Genomic DNA, 24614 nt, shown 5'->3' on the forward strand with positions numbered 1-24614 from the left:
GAAGTGGTCACCTGACTTCCTGTGACATCATCTGTTCCAGGAATTAACAGGACTGCTGCACTGGATCCTGGTCACCGCAAAGGGGTAGGTAACATAGTATGTTAGGCTAAATGAAATCAATGTCCATCTAGTTCAGCCTGTCTTAACCTCCCCCTTGTTGGTCCAGAGCAAGGCAAAAAAAAAAAAAACATCAAGCCAATTAGCTCCTATGAAGGAAAAAATATTCCTTCCTGACTCCATAATGGCAGTGAGAGTAATCACCTAATGTCTATGTCCTGTAATATCGTAGCGCTCTAGAAAGACGTCTAGTCTCCTCCTAAACTCCTCTATGGATTTTGCCATCACCACGTCCTCAGGCAGAGAGTTCCACAGTCTCACTGCTCTTACAGTAAAAAACCTCCTCCTATGTTGGTGATGAAACCTGCTTTCTTCTAGACGTAGCGGATGCCATCTTGCTACCATCGCAGTCCTGGGTATAAACAGATCCTGGGAGAGATCCTTGTATTGTCCCCTCATGTATTTATACATAGTTATTTGATCGCCCCTTAGCCGTCTTTCTTCCAGGGTAAATAATCCTAATTTTGATAGCCGCTCTGGGTATTCCAGTATACTTCTGTTTATTATTTTCTCAGAGGCGGTCCTATTGAAAAGAGGTTGTCCAGTAACCGGACAACTCATATAATATTCGCCATCACTTTGGAACTCTATAACAGCTGGTAAAAAGCAAATTCTCCTATGTTTAACCGGATGACCTCTTTAAGGTAAGAATTTTTGGCAGGTAGGGAACTAGCATTAGGCACACAAAGGCACATAGAGTAGTATTAGTTTTAACCATAGAGAAACAGAACTGAATGTCTTAAGGGGAAGTATATGTTTATTAAAATTTTGCAATTTGTCTTCATAAGAAAGTGCATGGAGGACAGATAAAATAGATGGACTTTTAAAACAGTCTGCTTCAATTTTATAAAGCCGCTTGCATAAATCTTCTTATAAGTGAGATGCCTTTCTCCCCTCTGCGGTTCACGATTCTTTCCAATCAAGCTGATGTACTGCACTCAAGGCCAAGCCTATATAGCCCACCAGAAGCATTAGCTCTGATATTCGCACTGTGAAATTCCATTAATGTGTCATTTCAGTAAAAGTCAAGTTTTAAGCTTTTTTTTCTTGGACACAAATACGGCATTCATATATTTCTATAATAGTGCTTTATAAATATAATTCTTATGCCTTCCCAATGCCACACTTGAATATTTGTATTTTCCCGAAGGTAATTTGTTGCTGTGACACAGTTGCAAATCAGAGAGCAGATTGGCTGTTATGTCTCTTCCCTAATGCCTCTTGCTGGCACACAAAGTGTGAAGGCTAGGAATATCATCTGCCTCAATTTTAGAAGGATATTACCATTGCTTTCTTCATATTTAGAATGTAAGTCCCTATGACTATTCATAAATAAGCAATAATTGTGGTAAACAAAAGGGAAAGTTAACATGTGGCAAATAAGTTGCAAAAAGTTAGGTATAGTTCTGTTACGTCGATGCAGGGCTTGTCCTACATAGCCTGTACAGATGTAAATATGGTGTCCTAAATGGACAAATATGTATAGAGACTTGTACAAATATAACAAACTCTGGTAGACAACATGTATACACTTTGTAAAGAACAAAAGGGGATAACACAGTATAGTAAATAAGGAAACATAAATGCAGGGAAACTAGTCCTGAACTCTTAGACATGGGAAATCCTACCTAGTTCTCGCTCTGATGAGGTGGCTCTTTGTCAGGAACCTGTGGCAAGCATGACTATCCCTAGATGACAGCAGAGAACAATGGCAAAGATAACACAATATACAGTTATACCACAGAGTACAGGGAAAATAATGTTATAACACTCCAGCATATAAGTAAAACAGCAGGAAGACTTATCTTAAGAAAGGTTCAGGGCTGAACCAGGTGCCAGTGTGACTAGAAACACCTTCAGACAAAGTATCTTCGGATAGGAATCAGACAAGACTCATACAGGAAGCTGGGTTCAGACAGAACTCAAGAGTCAAACATGACATCTGATTGGGTTCAGACAGGGCACAGACAGGACTCAGACAAAAAACAGAGGTCGATCAGATCAGCATGCATGCTTAAACCAGACTGAATAGAGAGTAAGTGGTGCCCTCAGAGAGGAGGGGCCACAATAAATGTGCACAGACCATTGGTGATTGGCTGTTCTACCCCTCAGTCAACCAATCATCCTAAATACCTGTAGAGAATATTATATTGTCAGGGCCCATCACTAGAATGAGAGAGAGCATATGCCGACAAGCCATGACAAGTTCTGATTGTAGCTATTTCTGTTTCTTTTTTAGAACCTCATATATGTTTCTTCTCCACCCTTGCAATTTACAAAGTTGCTACAGAATTATGTTAGAATTAAACTTTTCTGCTGCAAACATTTGTTTAAAAAAAAGAAAGACCCATCATGTTGTCTAAAGCATCACTTTTGATATTAGATATAGGTAGCTCAAAAAAGCATTCTGATAATTAAATTAAACCGAAGGACTTTTATTTTGATACATTTTACGAACGTTTTAAGGGGTTTGTACAAGCTGAGGTAGGGTTTCATTTTGTTTGCCGTTTCCGACTGAAAACTTTCAGATCTTCCCCTTCCACTATTGTACTTATTTTGTAAACCTGCTTCAGCTGACCTGCTCTTGTTAAGCTCAAGAGTTGGTAAAACATTCACAGCATAGTGTAGGCCTGGACATTGTAGGGTTTGTAGGGATAGGCAGTTAAAGAAAGTTAATTAGAAAAGGAGGGGGAATAGGGCAAGGCAGGTAATGGGTAAATCCTATTGATTAGGTGAATCAGTAGCAGGGGTTAGGGTAGGTACCTTTTTACTGCAAAGATGGAGCAAGCACGTTCCTTCAAGGAATCTTGGATGATGGTATGAGGTTTGTCAGATGACGATTATTAGTTGCAAGAGCTTACAGAGAGGAAGTCATGGATGGTGGTTGGGATCCATCAGAGGTATGGTGGTCCTTTTTCAATTAAGTGCCATGGTCAATGGATGTGTTATTCTCACTGGGATGATCCTGGGAAACATATATTTTAAAATGAACTTGGAAGCAGTACCTTGGACAGATTTGTCATTCCCTGAGATGACATGGCGCAACTGAAGACTCGGGTATTATGGTGCTGCAGGACTAAGGGCCATCAAAAACTTCTTCAGTTTGATAGCAGGTCTTGATTGGTTGCTATGCTATTAGTAATATTCATTATGTTAATGTCATTTTCTTGAGTGATGGAATATTTCTACACAGCACCACTTATTGGAAGGTGGATACTCTATGAGTCAATATCCAAACTTTTAACAGGCCCTTGTAACATGATTCGTGATATCAGAGTACCTATGCATTTGTTTTAGAGGTCTTTCCCCTCATCAGTGTTACAGTAGGATTCTGGTTAGCCGGGTGAAAGACCATCAATGTGTGTCCAGGGGCTAATATTTCTCCTTGTGGAGAGTATCACAAGAAAGAGCACCACAAGGGAGTCTTATAGTCTATTCAATGCCCTCTGGGAATAAAGCTGTGCAAATGAGTAATAGAATAATCTCCCAAAGCACCACCTATTGGAAGGTCAACAACTGTGGATAAAAACTACTGTCTCCTTGGAGTGACGGATTCCCTCTATAACTGCAACAGGCAGTCCAGTATTTTACATTTTCCGCCTGATATTCTAATTAAGTTCCATAGCTCCTCTGAGCCATCCCAAACTCAACCCTTCAAACTGCATTCGATACCACACCGTTTTTTCTTTCCTTCCGATGTAAATTCAAGCCTTCTGCCCAGCGTAATAGCATGACCATGAGTTTGTCCACTTACTTACATTTGCAGCATGAAAGCTGCTTATAACAGGGAGGGGAGAGAATGAAGAGGCCGGACTGCATGTCACGTAATACACTATTGGCCTATGCAGCACATGCATACGGCTGTAGAGGACGTCAGCGAGGGTACACAAGAGGGCTAATATGCAGCGGCTGCGAGATTTCAGCAGAAGACAAAAATTAGCATACTTGTCCATCAAACCAGGAGAGCTGAGAAAATCTGACTCTTTTCATGTAAATTGTATACAGGGAATGAAAACTTTGAAAGAAGATTATAAAAGGTACCAATGAACCTATGATTGTTTTATAGCGCTACTGCATGCGCTCTATTGGCACCATTGCATCATTAGCATAGATAGGTTTATAAAAAACGCACTGACAGGTTCCCGTTAATAAAGAGGCTGTTGTTGCCATTAATTTTCTCACGTCACACAGTATCATGTGATGTATATTTAATACGTGGGGAGGTAAAAAACGTAGGTGGTGGAGTTTGTCGAGCCTAGCACAAGAGTACCCTAGTCAGGTCTAATATCTATGCAGCCTGAGGGCTCCCACCCACTGGCGTTTTTTTCTCCACTGCGCTGCGAGAGTAAGTGAAAAATCTCGCAGAGCAGTGTGAGAAAATCGCTGGGATATCTCTCCGACATCGCCAGTCTGTTCAATGGGGCCAGCGGCAGCAGCGCTAGCCCCATTGAAGAGATATGGAGAATGCCGCGGACTTCTGCCACAACTGTGACAGCTCTCACAGCTGTGACAGAGGATTCCTTCATCCCCACGGGGACCGTGGGGATGAAGGAATCCTCTTTCACAGCTGTGACAGCTGTGGCAGCTGTGGCAGAAGTCCGCGGCATGCTATCCCATTGCTTTCAATGGGATCGGCACTGCTGCCAATACCAATGAAAGCAGTGGTTTCTGACAAGCCCCGCAGAATGATTATCGGAGAAGGGCTTGAAATATAAGATATTGCTATTCATGAATGAATAGCTAAGAGCTATCTGCCATTGGCTGAGCGCTCAGCCAATAGCTAAGCACTAGCTGCTATTGGCTGAGCCCTCAGACAATCCACACAGCCCTTTCAGGAGGCGAGGATTTTTAAATGCCTGTTTGCTGAAAGTGCTGGACAGCAGTGCCAGGGGGCCAGCCGGAGGATGCGTCTGAGCGCCGGAGAGGTGAGTAATTTTTTTATTATTTGTTTAACCACTTTTTGATGATTATTGGCGAAGGGCTTATATTTCAAGCCCTTCTCCGATAATCATTCTGCGGGGCTTGTCAGAAACCACTGCTTTCAATGAGATCGGCAGCAGTGCCGATCTCATGGAAAGCAACGGGATAGCATGCTGCAGACTTCTGCCACAGCTGTGACAGCTGTTGCAGAAGTCCGCGTCATTCTCCATATCTTTTCAATGGGGCTAGCGCTGCTGCCGCTGGCCCCATTGGAAAGACTGGCGATGTTGCAGCGATATCCCAGCGATTTTTGGGTATCTGCCGGCGTTTTTCTCGCACCTCGATGCGAGACTAACTTTAGATTCGCAGTGGAGAAAAAAACGCCAGTGGGTAGGAGCCCTTAGAACTACGTGCTGTTGCCAACAGATTAATCCTAGGGTTCTTGTACTTACAGTGGTCTCTCCTTTCTGTCCTTGAGGCTGCAGTGAGTGCTCACACCCCATACTTAACCCTTTCCAATCCACTGTGTGACGTCTAAAGACATTCTGATTGAAGGCTGTACAGCTCCGATGTCGGAAGATGTCCAGCAGGGTATTCTTACTGTAAATTACCGGCCGCTCTGTTGTCAGGGGCCTCTTCAGCATGTCCCACACTGCAGTACTGGCTCTAGCCAGCAGATGGTGCCATTGTATAATGACAGAAAGAGAAAGCCTCCTAGGAAACCCTGAATTCAAAATTGGATTGCAAAGGGTTAAAAGCAAGTACATTCCCTTAGTGTTCCAATGTCACAGAAGATCTGCTTCCAATGCTAATCCCCCTCTTGTTTTTGGCGCCCCACTGATGACCATTATTCTCCCAGGTCCTTGTGATTTAGCACAACGCCATTCCAGTACAATAAATCAGAACATGTTCTTATAGCTGGTATGCTTCCGTTCAGCCCCAAAGTATTTTGGCTAAATTTTGCTAAAAAGAATGTATCCTGTGGACATGGTGGATGTCTGAATTATCAAACAGGCTCTGATCACATCTACGCTACAGAATCTGTTTTCCTACTCCCTTATGGGAGCAGAAAATGGAATCCCCTTGATGAACAGATCCGTCTCATAACGGAACCAAACTGTGCCAAATGGACTCCATCAATTATAATGGGTTCTATTCAGTTCCTGCAACTGTCCAGCATTTTTACTGGATGAAAAAGTCAATGCACAACTTTTTTTGTCTAGCATTTCATGCTGGATCTGTGTGGGAGGCTTTGAACGCTGTGGATGTGAACGAAGCTTTAGATGCATAAAGGATTCTCTCTGTAATATATCATATAAGTTTCCATACTTCTGTATTTATTTCATTCATTTCATTCTTTTCATTCTTCTTGGGGCTCGTGTGGTGCAAAGTGTTAAGGCAGCTGAATGCAGTCCTAAGCCCTCACTCACAACCTGAAGGTTGCAAGTTCAATCCCTGCATGGTTCAGGTAGCCAGTTCAAGGTTGACTCAGCCTTCCATCCTTCCAAATTACCTGAAAGCGCTGTGGAATAAATTGGTGCTCTACAAACACCAAGCCCCTTCTTCTGATCAGGATTTCCCTGTGTCTCTTACAATCTCTGTTTTTCACATTATATTAGCTTTGCCTTTTGCATTCCACATTTTCTCTTCCTCATTGTTCGGCTTACCACAACATATGCAAGTGCAATAGCCTATGTACTACTAAGTCCACAGGTTGGTGTTAGGATAAGTACATACAGTACATAGACTGTTGTTAGCACAAACCATAAAAGCATGCCTTGACAATAGGCATCCTAAATGGATGACCTTATGATCCTTCAATTGACCCTGGACAGTCTAACCATAAAAGCTATGGGTATAGATGGTGTCACAGGGGACCCCTGTAATCCAATCAAAGAAGATCCCTTTCATGATTTTCTCCTTGTATGTAATGAGCCGGTTTGATTGTGGCATATGGGGGGGTTAAATGATGGGATCTACAGTTTCTTGCTAAAGCAGGACTGAAGTTGTGAATGACAACTGTGTTTCTGCTCTTGAGCACACAGGTACTCTGATACTACCTACATGATTAAAGCACCCTAATAGTATGGTGCAAGTCCTCAGACCACAATGGTAATGGTTGTTAAAGGGGTTGTCAGGGACTTTTATTACTGATGAACAATCCTCAGGATACGTCACCAATAGTTGATCTGTGGGGGGTTATCACTTGGCATCTCCACTGATCAGCTGATCACTGAGCGTGGTCAGTGCAGACAGCGCTGGGGTTGTCTGATATTGGAAAAGCATGGCTCCTTTCTGCCAGAAACAGCAGTACTCTTATCAATGGACTGTGTGATAGTCGCCCTATTATATATATATATATAATTTTTTTTTTTCAATCCTATACAATGACCTACATAGTACATGTACTAAAGTCTTGGCAATATAGTAATAGTCAGAAATGTTTTCTGAAAAGTCAAGAAATGGGCCGGGTGAAATTAATTCTAATAAAAAAGTGTCTGAAATAATTCAGTAGCAAAGATTCACACTTTCCATGTGTTTTTGAGAGATTTATTATACTGTTTTGTGTCCTGCAGATCAGTGGTGTCACAAATGCAACAGCTCGTTCCCGGGAAAATAGAGTCCTTATCATGGTCATCGTGATGGTTATCTGCTTTCTTCTCTGCTGGTTGCCCTATGGAATAATGGCTTTGATTGCTACATTTGGGAGACCCGGACTCATAACCCCTGCTGCTAGTATCATTCCTTCAGTTCTTGCAAAGAGCAGTACGGTGTACAACCCCATCATCTACATCTTCCTCAATAAGCAGGTAGGTAATGCAAATTAACAGAATTTTAACAGTGCTGCATGATATTATTGTGTGGAGTTACTAAAAGGCATAAAATATAACAGGTGAAACAAAAATATTTATGTTTTTGTTCTTGCCTGAAAGGCCATGTATTTATATGCCGACTAAACCTCCTAGTCCTAATGTTCTATTAATTTCCTAATAGCTGGTAGTAGTAGTCAGTTGAAAGTGATGTTTCCCTCCAAGTTAACTACTAATTCATTAAACTGATCATATTTAGGAAGAGAAGCTGTTGACTGAGCTTTTAGCTAATTGTTAATGGAAATAAAATTGTAATTGAACAAAACACTTCAGTACTTTCGGGCTTTCCTTACCCAAAACTTAGATCTATATTACAGTCAAGTGAATGAGAACTATGTTGTATGAATCTGAAGTATGACATTCATAGCCACAAGCCAGAAGATAATCTACACCACAGTACAGACCTATGTGAACACCATGTATCATCATTCTGGGTGCATTGACCTGTAAGCCAATTATAAAGTCCGACCCAAGTGTAAGACATAGCTCTGAAAGTATTAAAAAAATTAGGGGTAACCACAACCAGGCCAAGAGGACCCCAAAAATCTCAGGTTTTCTCAGCTTGAAAATAAACATCATTGGTGGGGCACTTTATAGAATATTACAGTAAATACCGGTTTTCCCCGAAAATAAGCCTCACTCTGACAATAAGTTCTACCCCTATTTTTGGAGGGGAGGGTAGGGGGATATAAGCCCTCCTCTGAAAATAAGCCCTAGCAAATTGATATAAAAAAAAAAAATCAATACTCACCCAGTCTCTTGCGCTGGTCCCCGGGGCTGCGGCAGGCTGCCGTGTCCTCTGCACTGACACAGAGCTTTCCTTCTGGTGATGGGGCTTTGAATACCCCGCCTCCAGCAAGCGAGTGCTGTGATTGGATCGAGCGCCAGCGAATCAGAGCCAGCGCATGATCATTCACAACCATTCAGTGAATGACATCACTGAATGGCTGTGATCGACTCATCGAGCGCCGACTCTGATTGGCTGAGCCACAGCGCTCTTGAGCCAATGACAGCACTCGCTTGCTGGAGGCAGGGTATTCAAAACCCCATCACTAGAAGAAGAGTTCTGTGTGAACGCCGAGGACTCTGCAGCCTGCCGCATCGCCGCCTGAGATTAGCAGCGCCAGGGACCCAGACACTGCGGATCAGGTAGGAATATGCCCCCACCTCCCCCCCTCCCCCCCAAAAAAATAAGACACTGTGCCTCTTTTGGGCAGAAATTTATATAAAATAGTGTCTTATCTTCGGGGAAAACACGGTAGCAACCCCATGACAGAAATGCTATAATTATAGTAAGGTATGTACCTCCTGTAAGGTGTTTGTAAGAATACATGGGCAGCAGTATAAAAATGTTCCTGTTCTTACATTTGCTTATTTTTGGAAAAACTTAGTTCTTAATGCCTTTTAATTAAAACTCATTATTTTGATGAATAAATATTACATATTTTGATGGAAAATATTAGTGATGAGTGATTAGTGAAATAATTGGTTTGTGTTGGTATCGGGCTAATTTCACTAGAATCATTGTGAATTGGAATGGTCGATTCTGACTCCCATTAAAGTCAATGGGAGTAAAAATTGGATACATGCATTTACAATCCAGAAGGTCCCCAATGCAGCCAAATTGGATTGGAATACAGCCTTGCTTCTGGGCGACACTGTACTCTTCCCTGGTGTAGGGGTCAACACATATTGCACTTTGCAGGATAGACATGTAATGAGATAAACCACATAAGGGCTCAGGCACATGAGCGGCGATCCGAGAGTATTCCCGCACGGAAAAACGCCTGCACCACCAGAGAAAGGACATATGGCTGGCAATGGACCTGGTCATGCGAACTTTCATCTGCACGCCGTGTGGGCGTTTTTCCTTGCGGAAATACGCGCGGATTGCCGCTTGTGTAACTGAGCCCTAAGTAGTATTACAGTTTATATATAGTATAAATAAATATATATAAGTATATATACGTTTTTCTCGTGACACATGACACAAAGTTTTTTGTAGTGTGAATTACAGAACAACAAATACATCTGTTCTGTCCACATTTCACAGCATGAATAGTGAATCCAGGAGGACGATTCAATTCGATGGTCGATTATCATGCTGGGTGATAATGAATGTTGCAAGGTGCATACTCATTTAGCTACAAATTTACAGCCTGAGGGTGCATTCCCATGAACGTATATCGGCTCGGTTTTCACGCCGAGCCGATATACGTTGTCCTCGTGTGCAGGGGGGGAGGATGGAAGAGCCAGGAGCAGGAACTGAGCTCCCGCCCCCTCTCTGCCTCCTCTCCGCCCCTCTGCACTATTTGCAATGGAGAGAGGCGGGACATGGGCGGGGCTAATTATCAGAACTTAGCCCTGTCCTGCCTCCTTTCATTGCAAATAGTGCAGAGGGGCGGAGAGGAGGCAGAGAGAGGGCGGGAGCTCAGTTCCTGCTCCTGGCTCTTCCATCCTCCCCCCCTGCACATGAGGACGACGTATATCGGCTCGGCGTGAAAACCGAGCCGATATACGTCCGTGGAAATGCAGCCCACATCAAGAATTCCAACAAATTCTCTGTCAGCACGCAAAAAAGGAAGATATTTCTGTGTAGTCTGACAGATAGAGGGATATTCTACAATATGCGGTTGAAAAAATTATCATGTCCTCCCATTATTGCATGGGTGTGGTTTAACTCTCAACAAGTCAGTATGATTTTTTTCAGCACAAACTTCTTTGCCCCCCTAGACAACATCCATTTTGGGTAATTACGATGTAGTAATCTCCATAACTTTGTGTTCCTCTATTTGGCAAGAGGAACAATTTCGTTTGGCATGTAGCAGTTCTCCCATTAGGACACTTGTAAATACACAAATACTATTACAAGAAGCAGCAGGGCTTTTTGGGCAAAGATATGGCAGCTGGTACTGTGGGTTAGCATGTTGGATCACTTTGCAGAAGGTGTCTGTGTCCACTATCCTGAAGGTCAGCATTTCCATTGCAAGCAGCTGTGCAATGCTTGTCTTCCAGCTCTGTGTTCAAGAATGGTTGGGGTGGCATTTTTTTTTATCTTTACGTTCCCATAGCTGGGGAATATGGGGTAGATGTTAATATTGATGAAAGTGGTAGTGATGATGGCGGCTCAACCTCTGCTCTCTGTTTCCCACTTTTGGCTCTGAAGCCTGTAGCCCGATCGTCAATTGTGGAGGAGAGGCCTGAAGTAGGAATGCTACTGCCCCTACACAAAACTGCCTCTTGGTGCTCAGAAGCTACTGCATGACCAGGGAGAGAGATGGAGGTAGAGGCACTGGAAGAGGGAACAGGATGATGCTGAATCCTTTCTTTTTTAGCCCAGGTGGGCTCTCCAAGGCAGTTGGTGGTGGGAGTTCATGTGACTGTTCATACATGTTGTGTTGAGGTAGTTTACGTTCTTGCCGCATTGTAAACAATTACCGCAGATCTTACAGATGATCACTCTTCTCTTATCACCTGCAATTTCAAAGAATGCCCAGGCTGCATAAGTCCTCTGAGCAGACATAGCTGTGGGCCTAATGTTGGTGCTGCAACTAGTAGTAGCTAATAGTGACGACCTTATATTTGTCTGTGACACCCTACTCACTGCCTTATCATGCTGCTGCCCTGCAATGTCTTCCTCTTTCTTCCCCCCCTGTGAGGTGCTATCATGACTCTCCCTGTCTGTTCATGTTGCATCAAGCACCTCATCATCTTCCACCTCCTCTTCATCGTCCTTCTCCTCCTGAGTGCACTCTACGTTACACTGAGCAGCAGAAGTTGGCACCTCCATTTCACCTCCCCCTGAGTACATATTAACTGTGGAGGGCTGACTTTGCGCACTGACCCACCCACATCTTCCTCTTTGGAGAAAAAATAGTTGGGCATGAGTGGATCCGATGTCTTGGTCTTCTCCCTCTGGTTGTTTGGACTGACCGATTGACATCCATGACACTGGATAATCAAACAGCTCCTCAGACTGATCCATGTGGACTGCTTCAGAGGCTGTGGGGGATTTGGCACAGAGTGAAGTAGAGGGGGGATGCTTATGGCCGACTGGTGCAGACTAACTGCTGTGGGCCTGTGACTGGGACGTAGAGGAGGTGGTACTTGAGCTATGTTATGTCATCCGCTCTATGACCTGTTTTGCATGCTGCAGATGTAACACATGGGCAGGACAACTTCTAAGCAATGGCAGCGGTTTGCCTCCCCTCCTATAGAATGTAGAGCTGTTGAGTTCAGTAAGAGCTGCTTGAGGTGCCAACGTGGTCTGTCCTCCACCCAGACATGTACCCTACCCCATGCTTTCTTCATGTTTCCTTTTTATTTATTGTGTTTTTGTTTTTTTTTTGTCTTCACTTTTTAGTGTAGTTTTATGTAACTTACCCGCTAACTTTGTAGTTTTCAGAAAACCACTGCCAGCTGCATAGGGCTTGTAGATAATTTGCAGTAGCCAAACTGGCAACTTTGAATGATGTCTGAGGCCACTGACACGCACTGTGTGTATTTGCTGTTTCCCTATTTGTTTGTGTTTTGGCTTATGTTAATAAAATCAAATCATCACCAACTAAATAAGCCGCAATCGCTGGGACACGTGATATGTGACAACACAAGGCCACAGAGTATAGCTTGTGTGTTTGTGAGCTGTCCCTGTTTAGCGCATCGTAATTGAGTTCCCTAAACCCCACTGTTAACTGCGTAGGTTCTGCAAAAAATCCGTAATGGCCGGACTGGCAACTTCGAACGACGTCTGAGGCCAAAAAACTAATATTTGCAATATTTCCCAGGCCAAAGTGTATTTTGTCTGTCTGCTTGGCTGATATTTACGTTGACAGCAGCAGAAATATACAGATCAGGTTTAGTATAGGCATATAAACGTGATGCAGTTTCTTTATTTTGTCCCTCGAATAGAGCCCCTTTTAAGTTCTCTACTGGTATACAAACTTTCATACCCAGCAACAATATATCCTCTCTAGAATATCTGTCCCTAACAACATACCACGTGTTATATAAGCATATAAATGTCATGCAGCTTCTCTGTCTTGTACTCAACTGTAAAATGACCGCTGGTTACACTGTTCCTATATTATACATCATATGGAAAAAAGTATTTGGACACTGCATGTTTTTCAGAAAAAATGCTTTATTCTTCCATTTAGTAAGGTGTCGGCCCTCCTTTTGCTTGTATTATAGCGGCAACACGTCGAGGCATAATTCCCATAAGCTCTCTATAAGTCTGGGCAGGAATAGCTGCAAGGCTGTGAGAAGAGATTGTTGTGAAGATGGGCGTGGGTGGCGGTGTCATACCCGTTGCTCCAGTTCATCCCACAAGCGCTCCGTCGGATGAATAAATAGTTATTACAAAATGAGCTGCTTTTTATTTTACCCATGCCCTTCCCAGTATACCATTCGACAAACTCAGTATTTGCATTTTGGCTGATTTTCTGCAGTGTCCAAATACTTTTGTCATATAGTGTATATGGCTAGGTCATGTGATGCAGGTACCCAATGAAACAGCTGCCCATACGCAATATAGAGGAAACAGTTGGTAACATCAGCAAGGCACCTTGGCTGCTGATTGGCTGTAGGCTGACCTATACAGCAGTCAATATGAGAAATTTGATTTCCCTGTGATTTTTACCAAAAACTGTTTTGGACTAACTTAAAAATCGAGATGATTTTATTGTCCGGTCAATCCAGATGAGCTACACTAGTAAACATAATTTATTTTCTAAATTAGCTGTAATAGACTGTTAAGATAGTGAATTGATGCTCTACACTAAGCATCAGTGAGTTGTCTGACTTGGGACTTACCTTGACGGATTTTCTATTTTCCCTTTCTATCAGGAATGATTAGTTTTTTCATTAAATCTGTGTTCCTATTTGAAAGGAACCATATTCCCTTCTGCACTGTGTACTAAACACATTAAAACAACACTGCAGCCCTTCTCAGAATAATAATGTATAAAGTTTGTAGTGTAAATTCAAAGATTTATTCCTTATTTTTGTTATCGGTCCATTTAAAAGATACTTTTCTTTTTAAGCGTGTTACATAAACCTTATAGATAGAATGATTATTCTTAAAAATATCGTATACCACATAAAGAGAACCACCAGCTTGTCTGTTTTAGGCCCCCTGTCCACGAACGTGAATTCGCCGGTGGTAAATCGCCGGTGAATCACGCCATCTGAAGCTTTCCATAGCATTGCTATGGAAAGCGCCGGCCCCCTGTCCACGAGCGGAGAATCATTGTAATTCTCCGCTCGTGGCTGGCAATTCATGGCATGCTGCGAATTGCCGCAATTCTCTGTGGTCAGCCTGTCTGTCAGATAGGCTGACCGACGGAGATTCGTCTGCCGACTCCTGCTCCCGGCGACGACTCCGCCGCAGGATACCGCAACGCCCGTGGATAGGGGGCCTTAGTAAATAATTGAAATGTAACCTTCTTTTGTTATTCTTCCTGGAAATGTATAATTAAATGGAAAGCTAGGTGTAATGTCAAAAAAGACAAGTCCCTCATACTGTGTCAGAATGTGCAGGATACATCCTATTGACAAGGGAAATTGTAATAACTAGTTGACAATTTATTACTACTTTTCCAGGAAGAATAACAGAGGAATGAAAAAATGTAGAGGGGTAAGAAAAGATGCTACAGTTTATCCTATTATTAGTAGAGATGAGCGAGATAAAGCAGTTACTCAAGCGAGCATCGCTCTTCTCGAGTAACTGCTTACTGGTCCGAGCAGGCTCGAGGGGGCGGCGGGCGGTGTGGGGTAGCGGGGGGAGAGAGAGATCTCTCACTCTCCCCCCCGCTACCCCCCGCCGCACACCCCTGCCCTCCCAAGCACGCTCAGACAAGTAAGCAGTTACCCGAGAAGAGCAATGCTCGCTCGAGTAACTGCTTTATCCAAGCGTGCTCGCTCATCTTTAATTATTAGGCTTGGAGGGACCCTGAGAGGTGAATCCCCAGTGAGCCAGGAGTGGGCATCCAGGCCCCATCCACCGCAGGAGAAGTGCGTAGCATAGTACACTCCATGTATAGCTGGTTTCAGACAAGCACATTATGGGCACATTTCTGCATACATACTATGATTGTGTATCCTGAACTGACCATGGGCTTTACTGACCCAAACTCAGAGTATTCAGAAACGACAGGGAGCAAATTCCCAAAAACAGTCAAAATCTGTAGCATTGGTGCGGGTTTTGACTGCAAATACTGTGCAGCGCTCCCCCTTACCTTCTCCAAAGGCTTCCCGCTGTCAGTGCTTCCCTGCGTCCGGTTACCAGTGGCTTGTAATAGTCTCACCTGACCAGGATCAACTGTACAGCGAGCGCTGACAGCAGGACGCCTTCGGAGGGGGCAAGAGGGAGCGCCGCATAGTATGAAATCAGCTGTAGATACATGGCTGATTTCCAGTAAAAATTTGCACCAGTGGTGTGGATTTTGACAGTTTTTTGGATGCGGGATTGTTGTGTAATTTGCTGCTGACATTCCGCACCACTTTTGCCACATGTAAACATAGCCTAAGTCAGTTTGAGGTAGGTTGCCACGTTCAGAGTGGCCACAGTAGTAATAGTGTCCCCCCACAGTGGCCTCAGTAGTAATAGTGGACCCTATATTGGCCCCAGTAGTAACAGTGACCCCCACAGTGGACTCAGTAGTAATAGTATCCCTTATATAGGCCCCAGTAATAATAATGACACCCACAGTGGCTTCATAGAATAGAACCCATTAATATTAATGAGTTTGCTCACATATGCATAGTTTTCCTGTATATTTGGTCACACAAAAAATATTCTATTTTCTTGTGCATTTACGCACCAAAGATCTCCATAGAAGTCAATGGGGGTGCAACAGTGCGCATGCGATATGCTAGAAGATGCATGATATGCTGCGTAATTCCATTGGAAAAAGAACACATATGGAACTAATCAAACTACTTGGCCCTCATATTGGTGTGTTCTTTGATTGTCGCATGCAAATGAACATACCTTGTAGGCACGAAAAGTACAGTAAAATACCCTGATGCATGTGCAAAAAAACATCACTGATTCTGTAAAAACGCTACAGTCGTGTAGAAGTAAATTTGCATATGCTTGTGTGAGGGGCGCCTTACTATATCAAAAAATTTTTTAAAAAAATCACAAATCTGGTATTACCATGTTTGTAATGACCCAGAGAAAAAAGTGCATTATTTAACCTGCATGGTGCATGCCATGAAAAAAACAAATAGAAAAAACATGGCAAAACTGTTACCAAAAAAGAAAAATGTTAGGGGTCTTTCAATGCAATGATAAAAAATTGTGACAGAGTAACTGTACTGACCTGCAGAATTAATTTAACGTATTATTTATACTGCACGGTGAACGCCATTAAAAATGTAAAAAAAAACAGATTTTGTTAATTTTGCCACAAGAGAAAAAATAAATCAAATAAAAAGCAATCAAAATGTTATATGTTCCCAAAAATTGGATAAATGAAGGCTGGAGTTCATCCTGCAAAAAACAAGCTCTTTTATAGCTACATCAATGGAAAAATACAAATGATCTGGCTCTCGGAATGCGGCTAGAAAAGACGAATCTCTAAATAAAAGTGTTGTTAGTGTACAAAAATAGCAAAACATTAACAATAAACTTGATGTGGCCGGCTGACCTGGAGAATAATGTTATCATATTTATTTTGCACACTGAATGCCTTAAAAATGGAATCCAAAAAACTAATTGTGCTGTCTTTTTCCCCCCAATCCTCTAAACAAATGTAATAAATGTTATACAATATGCAAAAAACAAGTCCTCATACAGCTATGTTGGCTTAAAAATTAAAAGGTTATGGCTTTATGCTCCTCTGGAAGTTTATGCAAATAAGAAAGTTGGGAAAAATGCCTCTACAGCGCCATCTATTGGATGGCAGCATTCCTTCATATTATAACAAATCAATGATTGGGAATATAAAACCAAGCCAGAAACCACGCGCAGGCAGACTGTTTTGGGGTGTTTGCCCCTCATCAGTGTGCAGCAGGCTTCTGGCTTAGTCTGTGAGGGGCTTATAACATGGATCAGAAGCAATGTTATGTCTCCTTAAGGAGAGCACCCAAAAAGTGGAGACACCTATGGGGTGAGTGGGTCAGGGGATAGTATAGTCTCTCCCCAAGGAAGGCACCCAGAAGGGGCGTGGGGACACCTAAAAGCAGAAGAGAATTGCCTTATAAGACTCCTTACTTAGCTTTTAGGTGTCCCAACACCCCTCCTTGGGGAGAGATTATACCATCCCCTGATTCACTCACCCCCTAGGTGTCTCCACACACTTTTTGGGTGCTCTCCTTAAGGAGACATGACACCGCTTCTGACCCATATGGATGGAAGGTATGGTCGCCTCTCTTATGTTTGTGACATGTTACTTCTTGTGCTGCAGGTATCAATTGTGTCTCCTTTCAAAGTAAGTGGAGCATGTACTCATGTATCAGACCATTGTATTAATGATGTACAGTATGTCCTGAGCACTCATAGTGTCACAGATGTACAGGTTCTACAACCAGCTTCTTACACAGTTTTATGGCAGTAATATTAGTACTTCCGTAAATTGATATGACAGAATACAGACACGGATCGCTTTAAAATGACAACTTACATGACTTTACACCACGTGAAGCTTTACAAAGAGGTTATCCTGAAGTTCCTTACACCATTACAATTGACTAAGCAATGGAACTACATATCTTGAAAGGATATGTAAACTATTGTAACCATTTTTTTTCCTATTGCTTTTCTTTTGCTTTCATTGGAATACATTTATTACTGATGCTGCTCCAGAATTCTTCCCTTAATTGTGCCTTTTATTTGGTGCAAAATACATTTGTTACTGATTTGCAGCAAAAAGAACAGATTTTACGCATCTCTACTTTTTAAGCGTGTCTAGAAAAGGGGGCAGGGATTTAGTGGAATAAGGTTTTTAAAGAGATTTATAACACATAACTTTTTAAAAAGTCACAACATTTGTCACAATCTCACTTCAATAGCTGATTCCACATCTCTACCTGTAGACATATTTAAAGTAGTTGTCCAAATTAAGGGAAACCCCTGTCACTGGGTCAACCATGCATTAAAATAACAAATTAGCAGTTACTGACCTTTCCTCACTCCCCCATTTGTCCTCTGCCTCTGGCTCCGCTCCTCGCTGTTGTCTACAGGCAGCTGTGACGTCCTGTAAACCCGCTGTAGCAGCCAATAACACAGCTCAGTCATGATCCCTGTCATTGGCTGTTGTAGCTTGTTTGTAGACGGGCATAGCATGCAAAGCATTGTCACAAGGAGACTGGAGCCATCGGTGGAAGATGAATGGGGAGCTGGCAGTGGTGAGTAACTGCTGATTTGTTATTCTAGGGCATAGGAGACCCATTGACAGGGGTTTTCCTTTACTCACACAACACCTTTAAGGATGTGACAGTTTTATTAACATTGTGCAACATTTATTGGATTTTTAAACTACAGAAGGAAAGAAAAGCTGTCAGAAAACCACCATTAAAAATGTTCCTGATGATGAATACTTCCCATTGACTACTGCACACATTAGGGCCTATTTAACTAGACTGGTGTTTCATACGCTGGCCTAAGTAAACAGTGCATCCAGTTAAAAATGACAAATTTATTAAAAGGCATAAGATTCTTAATATGTGTCTCATCTGGCAGTACTTTCATGCACCAAATGAGCTGCAGTAGGTTTTTCTGCCATTTTCTGGTGTAGATTATAGTAGTTAGCCCTAAATAGTCACGGCAGATGCAGAGACAGAAGAAGGGGCTGGCTTAGCTATTAAAATAAGCCAAACAACCAGCCCCCTGAGATGACTTCACGGACAAGGGCCATACTACATAACCTGGTGGCACATGATCAGGTGATGCATTCTTTAGATATGGGTTATTCTTCATTATGGTTCCTCCGCTGTTTCCATCCAAATTGTCAGATGACTCAATATTGATATAACATAGTGAAGCCAAAGACAACAGCAGGGGGGCTAAAAACAAAAGTAGTGTATCATTTATAAATTGCAATTTTTTATATATAATTTTACATTTTACTCTTTTTTTATATATGATTTTATTTGACTGCTGTTCATCTATTAATTTAGAAATATAACTTTCCTTTGCTTCAGAAATAGAACATTACAGATTTTCATTTTCTTAGAAATTGAACTACATTGAGTTTGATTTTAAGCATATCTGAAAGTCATGCCTCCTTCTGAAAGAGTTACAAAGTAATAGAAGGCAGTACAGTATGTATTTCTTGTTCTTATTATACTTGTTCCGGTCGATAAATGTATGAGAGTTTTGTCAAATGTTCACATTCAAGTATAATAGAAGGATTTCCAAGAACATGGCATGTCCATCAGACGGAAACACATAAAACCATTTTTGTATAGATTACAATATGTCTGAAGAGTTATCAAGGACTCATCTATCTAACACAAAGCTCCAAACTTCCTGCATAGACAGAGTTAAAGGGAACCTGTCACTAGAATCTCATTCCTAAAAAATTACTTCACTGGCCAGCAATGGATAAAAAATCAGTCACTTCTACTGCCCTCTCTTTCTTCTAATGAACTCATGTACCTCCCCATTTAGGTATCAAAGTTAAACAGTGCCATACTCAAATCAGCAGAGAAGAGTCATCTGTCCACGAAGAGTCACGCTGATTCATGAGCTGCTGAGATAACCATGGCCTAGACATAGACAGAGGAATGGGCTGGTTTAGCTTTTAAAACGAGCAAAACAACTAGCCCCCTTGAAGGACGTCACAGACATAGAGAAGTGCCCTATCATGTGACCTGGTGTCAAAACCAGGCTGGAACTGAAGGTTCTGATGCCATTGGTTCAGATAAGTATTTTCCCTCCATGGAAAACCATATACTAGTTAGGTCTGCCACAGCAAGAGATGTTGATACTTGGCAGCAGTCTGCTATGGCTCATAGAGTAGTGGATTCTGAGTAGGTAACACCCCCTTATGATATCTACACTGCCTCACAGAGAAAATCCCATGTCATAAAGAAATGCTGAAAATGAGATGAAACTCAACACAGAAATAGAGAATTAGTTCTAAACAATCAGTTTTAATTTCAATGAAGTACATGCCTCCTGTGGCCCAATAAACTAGATGCTCAGTAAGTATTGGGGTCACCATGATGTGACATTGATTCAGTGAGTGCCTGAAGATTGGTTGGGGTATTAATGACCATGTGATGTTGACCATAGTCTATAGTTCTTCTTTATTAGGAGGCTGTGGGAGAACATTCACTCAAAATCCAATTGTATCCCACAGGTTATTATCAATTGGAGAAAATTTGGGGACTTATATTTGCTAAGGAATCACCTGGATATCTTGCAATGCATGCCTACTGATGTTTGCTGTGTGGGGCCATGTGTTATTCTGATGTAAAATTGCATTGGGTATTCCCTGAAGGCTTGGTAGTGCAACAGGCAGCAGCAGCTCTTCTTCATAATGGTGGAAGAATTAGCCCTCTTGTCCCTTCCAGACCCTTACTGAACACCACACAGTGCCATTCATCATGCCAGGTAGCTTTGGAGCGACACCACCGCAAGCGTTCACAAACCTGCCTCAGTTAATCTTCAAGAAACTCTTATCATCAATTTGGAGCATCCAAATCTGTCCACGCTCTACAGAATGTGTGGATTGTGACATTCATCTAAGCGCTCCAGTTTCATTATAACAATGAACATTTCAATCTGCTGATCACGGTCTCCAAATTTGACTCACGATTGTGGCATGTCATTGAGTTTCTGCTGGATTATGATGCCCAGCCCAATCGGTGGTACCTTTAGCAAACATGTGTGTTTGATAAAATGCTTCTCAGTGGCATCTTACAGATATCTTCACTACTTAATCTTTATTCAGACACAGGTAACTTATTTTTGTAAAATTGCATAATACTGTGACAAAACCTCCACGGTGTGCCATTTTTTTTGTGAGGCAGTGTATATGCTCTTAAAGAAAAATGGGATTGTTCTCAGTAAGATAAATCAAGTAATCTTGTAGATATGATACCTTTTAATGGTTCACAAAAATACATGATGTTATAGCGAGCTTTCGGACCTCACAGGGTCCTTCCTCAGGCATAATGGAATAGATCTACAGACATCTATAAGCTGAAAGCCCTCACTGACTCACTCACTGACTCACTCACTGACTGACTCGCCAAAAGTTCTCCAACTTCCCGATGTCGTAGAAACATAAATTTTGGCACAAGCATAGATTATCTCCAAAATAGGAAAAGTAATTGCGTCCCAACTTGATTATTCAATTCTAGCGCAAAAGGATTGGCGTCGAAATTTTACGTACGGAATCTAAATCTCTCACTTCCCAATGTCATAGAAACTTAAAATTTGGCACGGGCATTGATTATGTCATAAATAGGAAAAGCTAATGGGTCCCAACTTGATTATTCAATTCTATGCGCAAAAGAATTAGCGTCCAAATTTTACGTACGGAATCTAAATCTCTCACTTCCCGGTGTCATAGAAACTCGAAATTTGGCAGGAGCATTAATTATGTCATAAATAGGAAAAGCTAATGGGCCCCAACTCGATTATTCAATTCTATGCGCAAAAGAATTAGCGTCCAAATTTTACATACGGAATGTAATTTTCTCACTTTCCGGTGTCAAAGAAACGTGAAATTTGGCACGAGCATTGATTATGTCATAAATAGGAAAAGCTAATGGGTCCCAACTCGATTATTCAATTCTATGCGCAAAAGAATTAGCGTCCAAATTTTACGGACGGAATGTAATTTTCTCACTTTCCGGTGTCATAGAAACTCGAAATTTGGCAGAAGAACTTGACAAAGACTCTTTGAAGCATGGTCGAAACGTTGTTCATGTTTTATGGGCACAATAAAGATACCAATGTGATTTTACTCCCTGGAGTGCTGCTCTTCTCTTCTTCATTAGCTAGTATTTAATAAATACACATGCTCACATAGGAGGGCACGAACATTGTAAACTTAATTTGCCCTAGATATATACCAGAGACAGAGGGTAAGTGGGCAGACATGTTCGGATTAATTGCATTTAGAGACTTCTGAGTGACAAGTCAAAAGTTTTGTCCAGTTGTTTTCCCGCTGCTGAGATCCTGTTGATCCCTGAAATTGGGGTGCTGCCGTGCTCACCTGAGCGCTGTGCTCCTTTCGCTACTTGTCAGCTCCTCGTGGCAGTTGAAGACAAATTCATAGAGGCCCTGCTGAGAGGAGCTGACAGGCAGTGAAGACAGCCGAAACGGCACAGCGCTGCAGCCCACTCATTTCAGCAATCAAGGGGATCTCAGCGGCGGGACACCCACTGATCAAAACTTTTGACATCTCGCTCTAATATGTCAAACAATTTGTAATAAAGTGCATTGCTGATGCATGCTGGTCTGAAAAATGAAGCCACTCTTCTGAAACTAAGTTTTGTTTGTCTTGTAATTATTTCTCACTTGGGAATAACCCAGACCTCTCTGAAAGTTATTTTCTTACAATAAATATCCTACGTTAGCGATGATAAGTGAACGTATCTTTCATCTCCTATCTTTGAAATTGCATTGAAAGCAATGCAATAATAGTTTGAGTGCAAACCTTTCTCTACGCTTTCAAGTCTGACCTCTTTTCTGAAAAATCCAAGTCACCAAAATACAGTGGATTAATAGCAGTCATTAGTCTTACTGGAGCTGCTTTATGGGGTAGTTGGGGTTATAGTGGTAAGATAAACATTATTGTGCTGCGGAGTTATGATGAGCTTTACTGTATAACTTCATCGGAAATCAGGGTGTGCTCAATCTCAGACAATGTTTGAACTGACGGATTCTACATTATGAGATGCAACACATTTCGATGACAGCTAATGTTTTCTTATAGATCCAGAGCTCATGTCCTATTTATTCGAAATTACTCTATTTAATGACAGCAAAGGACAATACAAAGCAAAGCAACTAAATTGCAGCTCATCCTCCCACTTTGTTTGTTATGAAAAGTGTCTGGAGCGCTCAGCAGGGGGGCGCACAGCAAGATTCTATATGTACAGGGCACATGCATTGGAAGAGAGGGATTCTGGCGCCTGCTATTCACTCACCTTTCCCCATACAATCTCACTTGATTATCGCTTGCTACTATTCACAGATGACCTTTAATCAATAGGTCTTATTCGTCACACATACTATTATTCTAATTCAGCCATATTGTATCTCGGTAGGAGAAAGCTGCATTAGTTTTATTAAAAGTAATTTCAGAAATACAATAAGTGAAATGTTTTCTATTGAATGGAGTCTTTTGCACTCGTAAAGCATACATGAACACTTTTTCTCTGGTGCCCTATGTCTGTCATTTATTTTTGTAGAGTTTATATATTATACTGAATGATCACTGCATTAGAAGCACCTACTCAATTATGGGTTGGTGCAACTTCTTCGGCGATCATGGCTTCCAGGCTGCAAGGAACACATTCTACAAGGTGGTGAATATACTCCCTACTCAACTTGACCCATGCCCACTTTAGCAGCTCCATCAGTTTATGAACATTTTGTGGAGCAGATCTCACAGTCCTTTCCAGCACATCCTAAACATTTTCAATGAGGCTATAGTCCGGGGATGGTCGAAGCAGTGTGGAGAATTCATTGTTGTGTTCCTCCAACTGCTCTCCAGTGATCCGAGTTCGATGACACAAAGCATTGTCCTGTTGTGCTACCCGATGTTTGCCTCTAGGATCAACCACATGTGGCCTGCCATTGTGTGATCTTCTGTTGGATGTCCATGGTTCAACCAGGCTTGGCACACTCTTATTACCTTGGTTCAGGAACTGCCTCCACGTGTGAATGTTTCAGAGATCCTGGCACTACTCCTTTGGGCACCAACAGTCTGCCCAAAGTCAAGTCATTCAAGTCAACTCGTTTACCGATAACTGCAAAATCTTGCCTTCTTCTACACAAAGGAGAGGTAAGCACATTATTTGAGAGTACATCGTGATGCGGCCATTACGTGGTACCACGTTACTGATCATAAGATGTCACTCGCAGCTGTGCCTAATGTAGTAATTGTTCAATGTAGAAGTGAGTTATTGTTGTTTTTTCTTCCTTATACATTATTGATCTGCTGTATTAAGTTTGAGATGAAGGATTAAGGCTGGGTTCCCATTTTTTTTTCTCTCCAGCATTGTAGTGAAATGCTAGAAGAAGTCTGGTACCAGAACTGCACTTGTGGTTGTCTATGGGACAATTTAAAGCAAGGCACATCAGTGTTGATGTTGGATGCCTTTCTGCACTGTACAAAAAAGTGTTGCATGCAGCATTTTTCCGCCCAGCTATGGACGCCGGACCGGAGCCTGAAGTACATCAAAATAGCATCAGCTGTGTCTAGCTCTGGTGTGAAAGCACTGGCCAAACACAACCGATGTATGTGAACCCAACTTCACTGTCTTGCTAACATTTAAAGGATTGTTATTTTACATGGAAACTGATAGGGAATGTGCCCGTGTGTAGAATTTAAGGAGAGTTGGACCACGCCAATTTGCCTTAGCCAGGGTATTTCGATGCTCAACTAGGGAAGCAGATTGAATTTTTGCTCCTGTTGAAAGAAAGCCTAGCTATGACTACACAATGGCACCATTTTTAGGTGGCCTCTATCAGCACCTCTTGGTACGGATGTGAACAGAGCCATACTATGAGATCATAAC

General features: G+C 42.0%; 1 protein-coding gene across 1 annotated transcript in view; it reads left to right on the forward strand.

Moving 5' to 3' along the window:
- Positions 1 to 24614, forward strand: part of LOC136610195 (vertebrate ancient opsin-like) — a 95546-nt gene that overhangs the window by 48371 nt on the left and 22561 nt on the right. The window contains exon 3 of the mRNA XM_066589438.1: positions 7614 to 7847. Coding sequence (XP_066445535.1) covers positions 7614 to 7847 — 234 coding nt within the window. The remainder of the gene's footprint in view (positions 1 to 7613; positions 7848 to 24614) is intronic.

This window comes from Eleutherodactylus coqui, chromosome 1, assembly GCF_035609145.1.
Source record: "Eleutherodactylus coqui strain aEleCoq1 chromosome 1, aEleCoq1.hap1, whole genome shotgun sequence".
Lineage (NCBI taxonomy): Eukaryota > Metazoa > Chordata > Amphibia > Anura > Eleutherodactylidae > Eleutherodactylus > Eleutherodactylus coqui.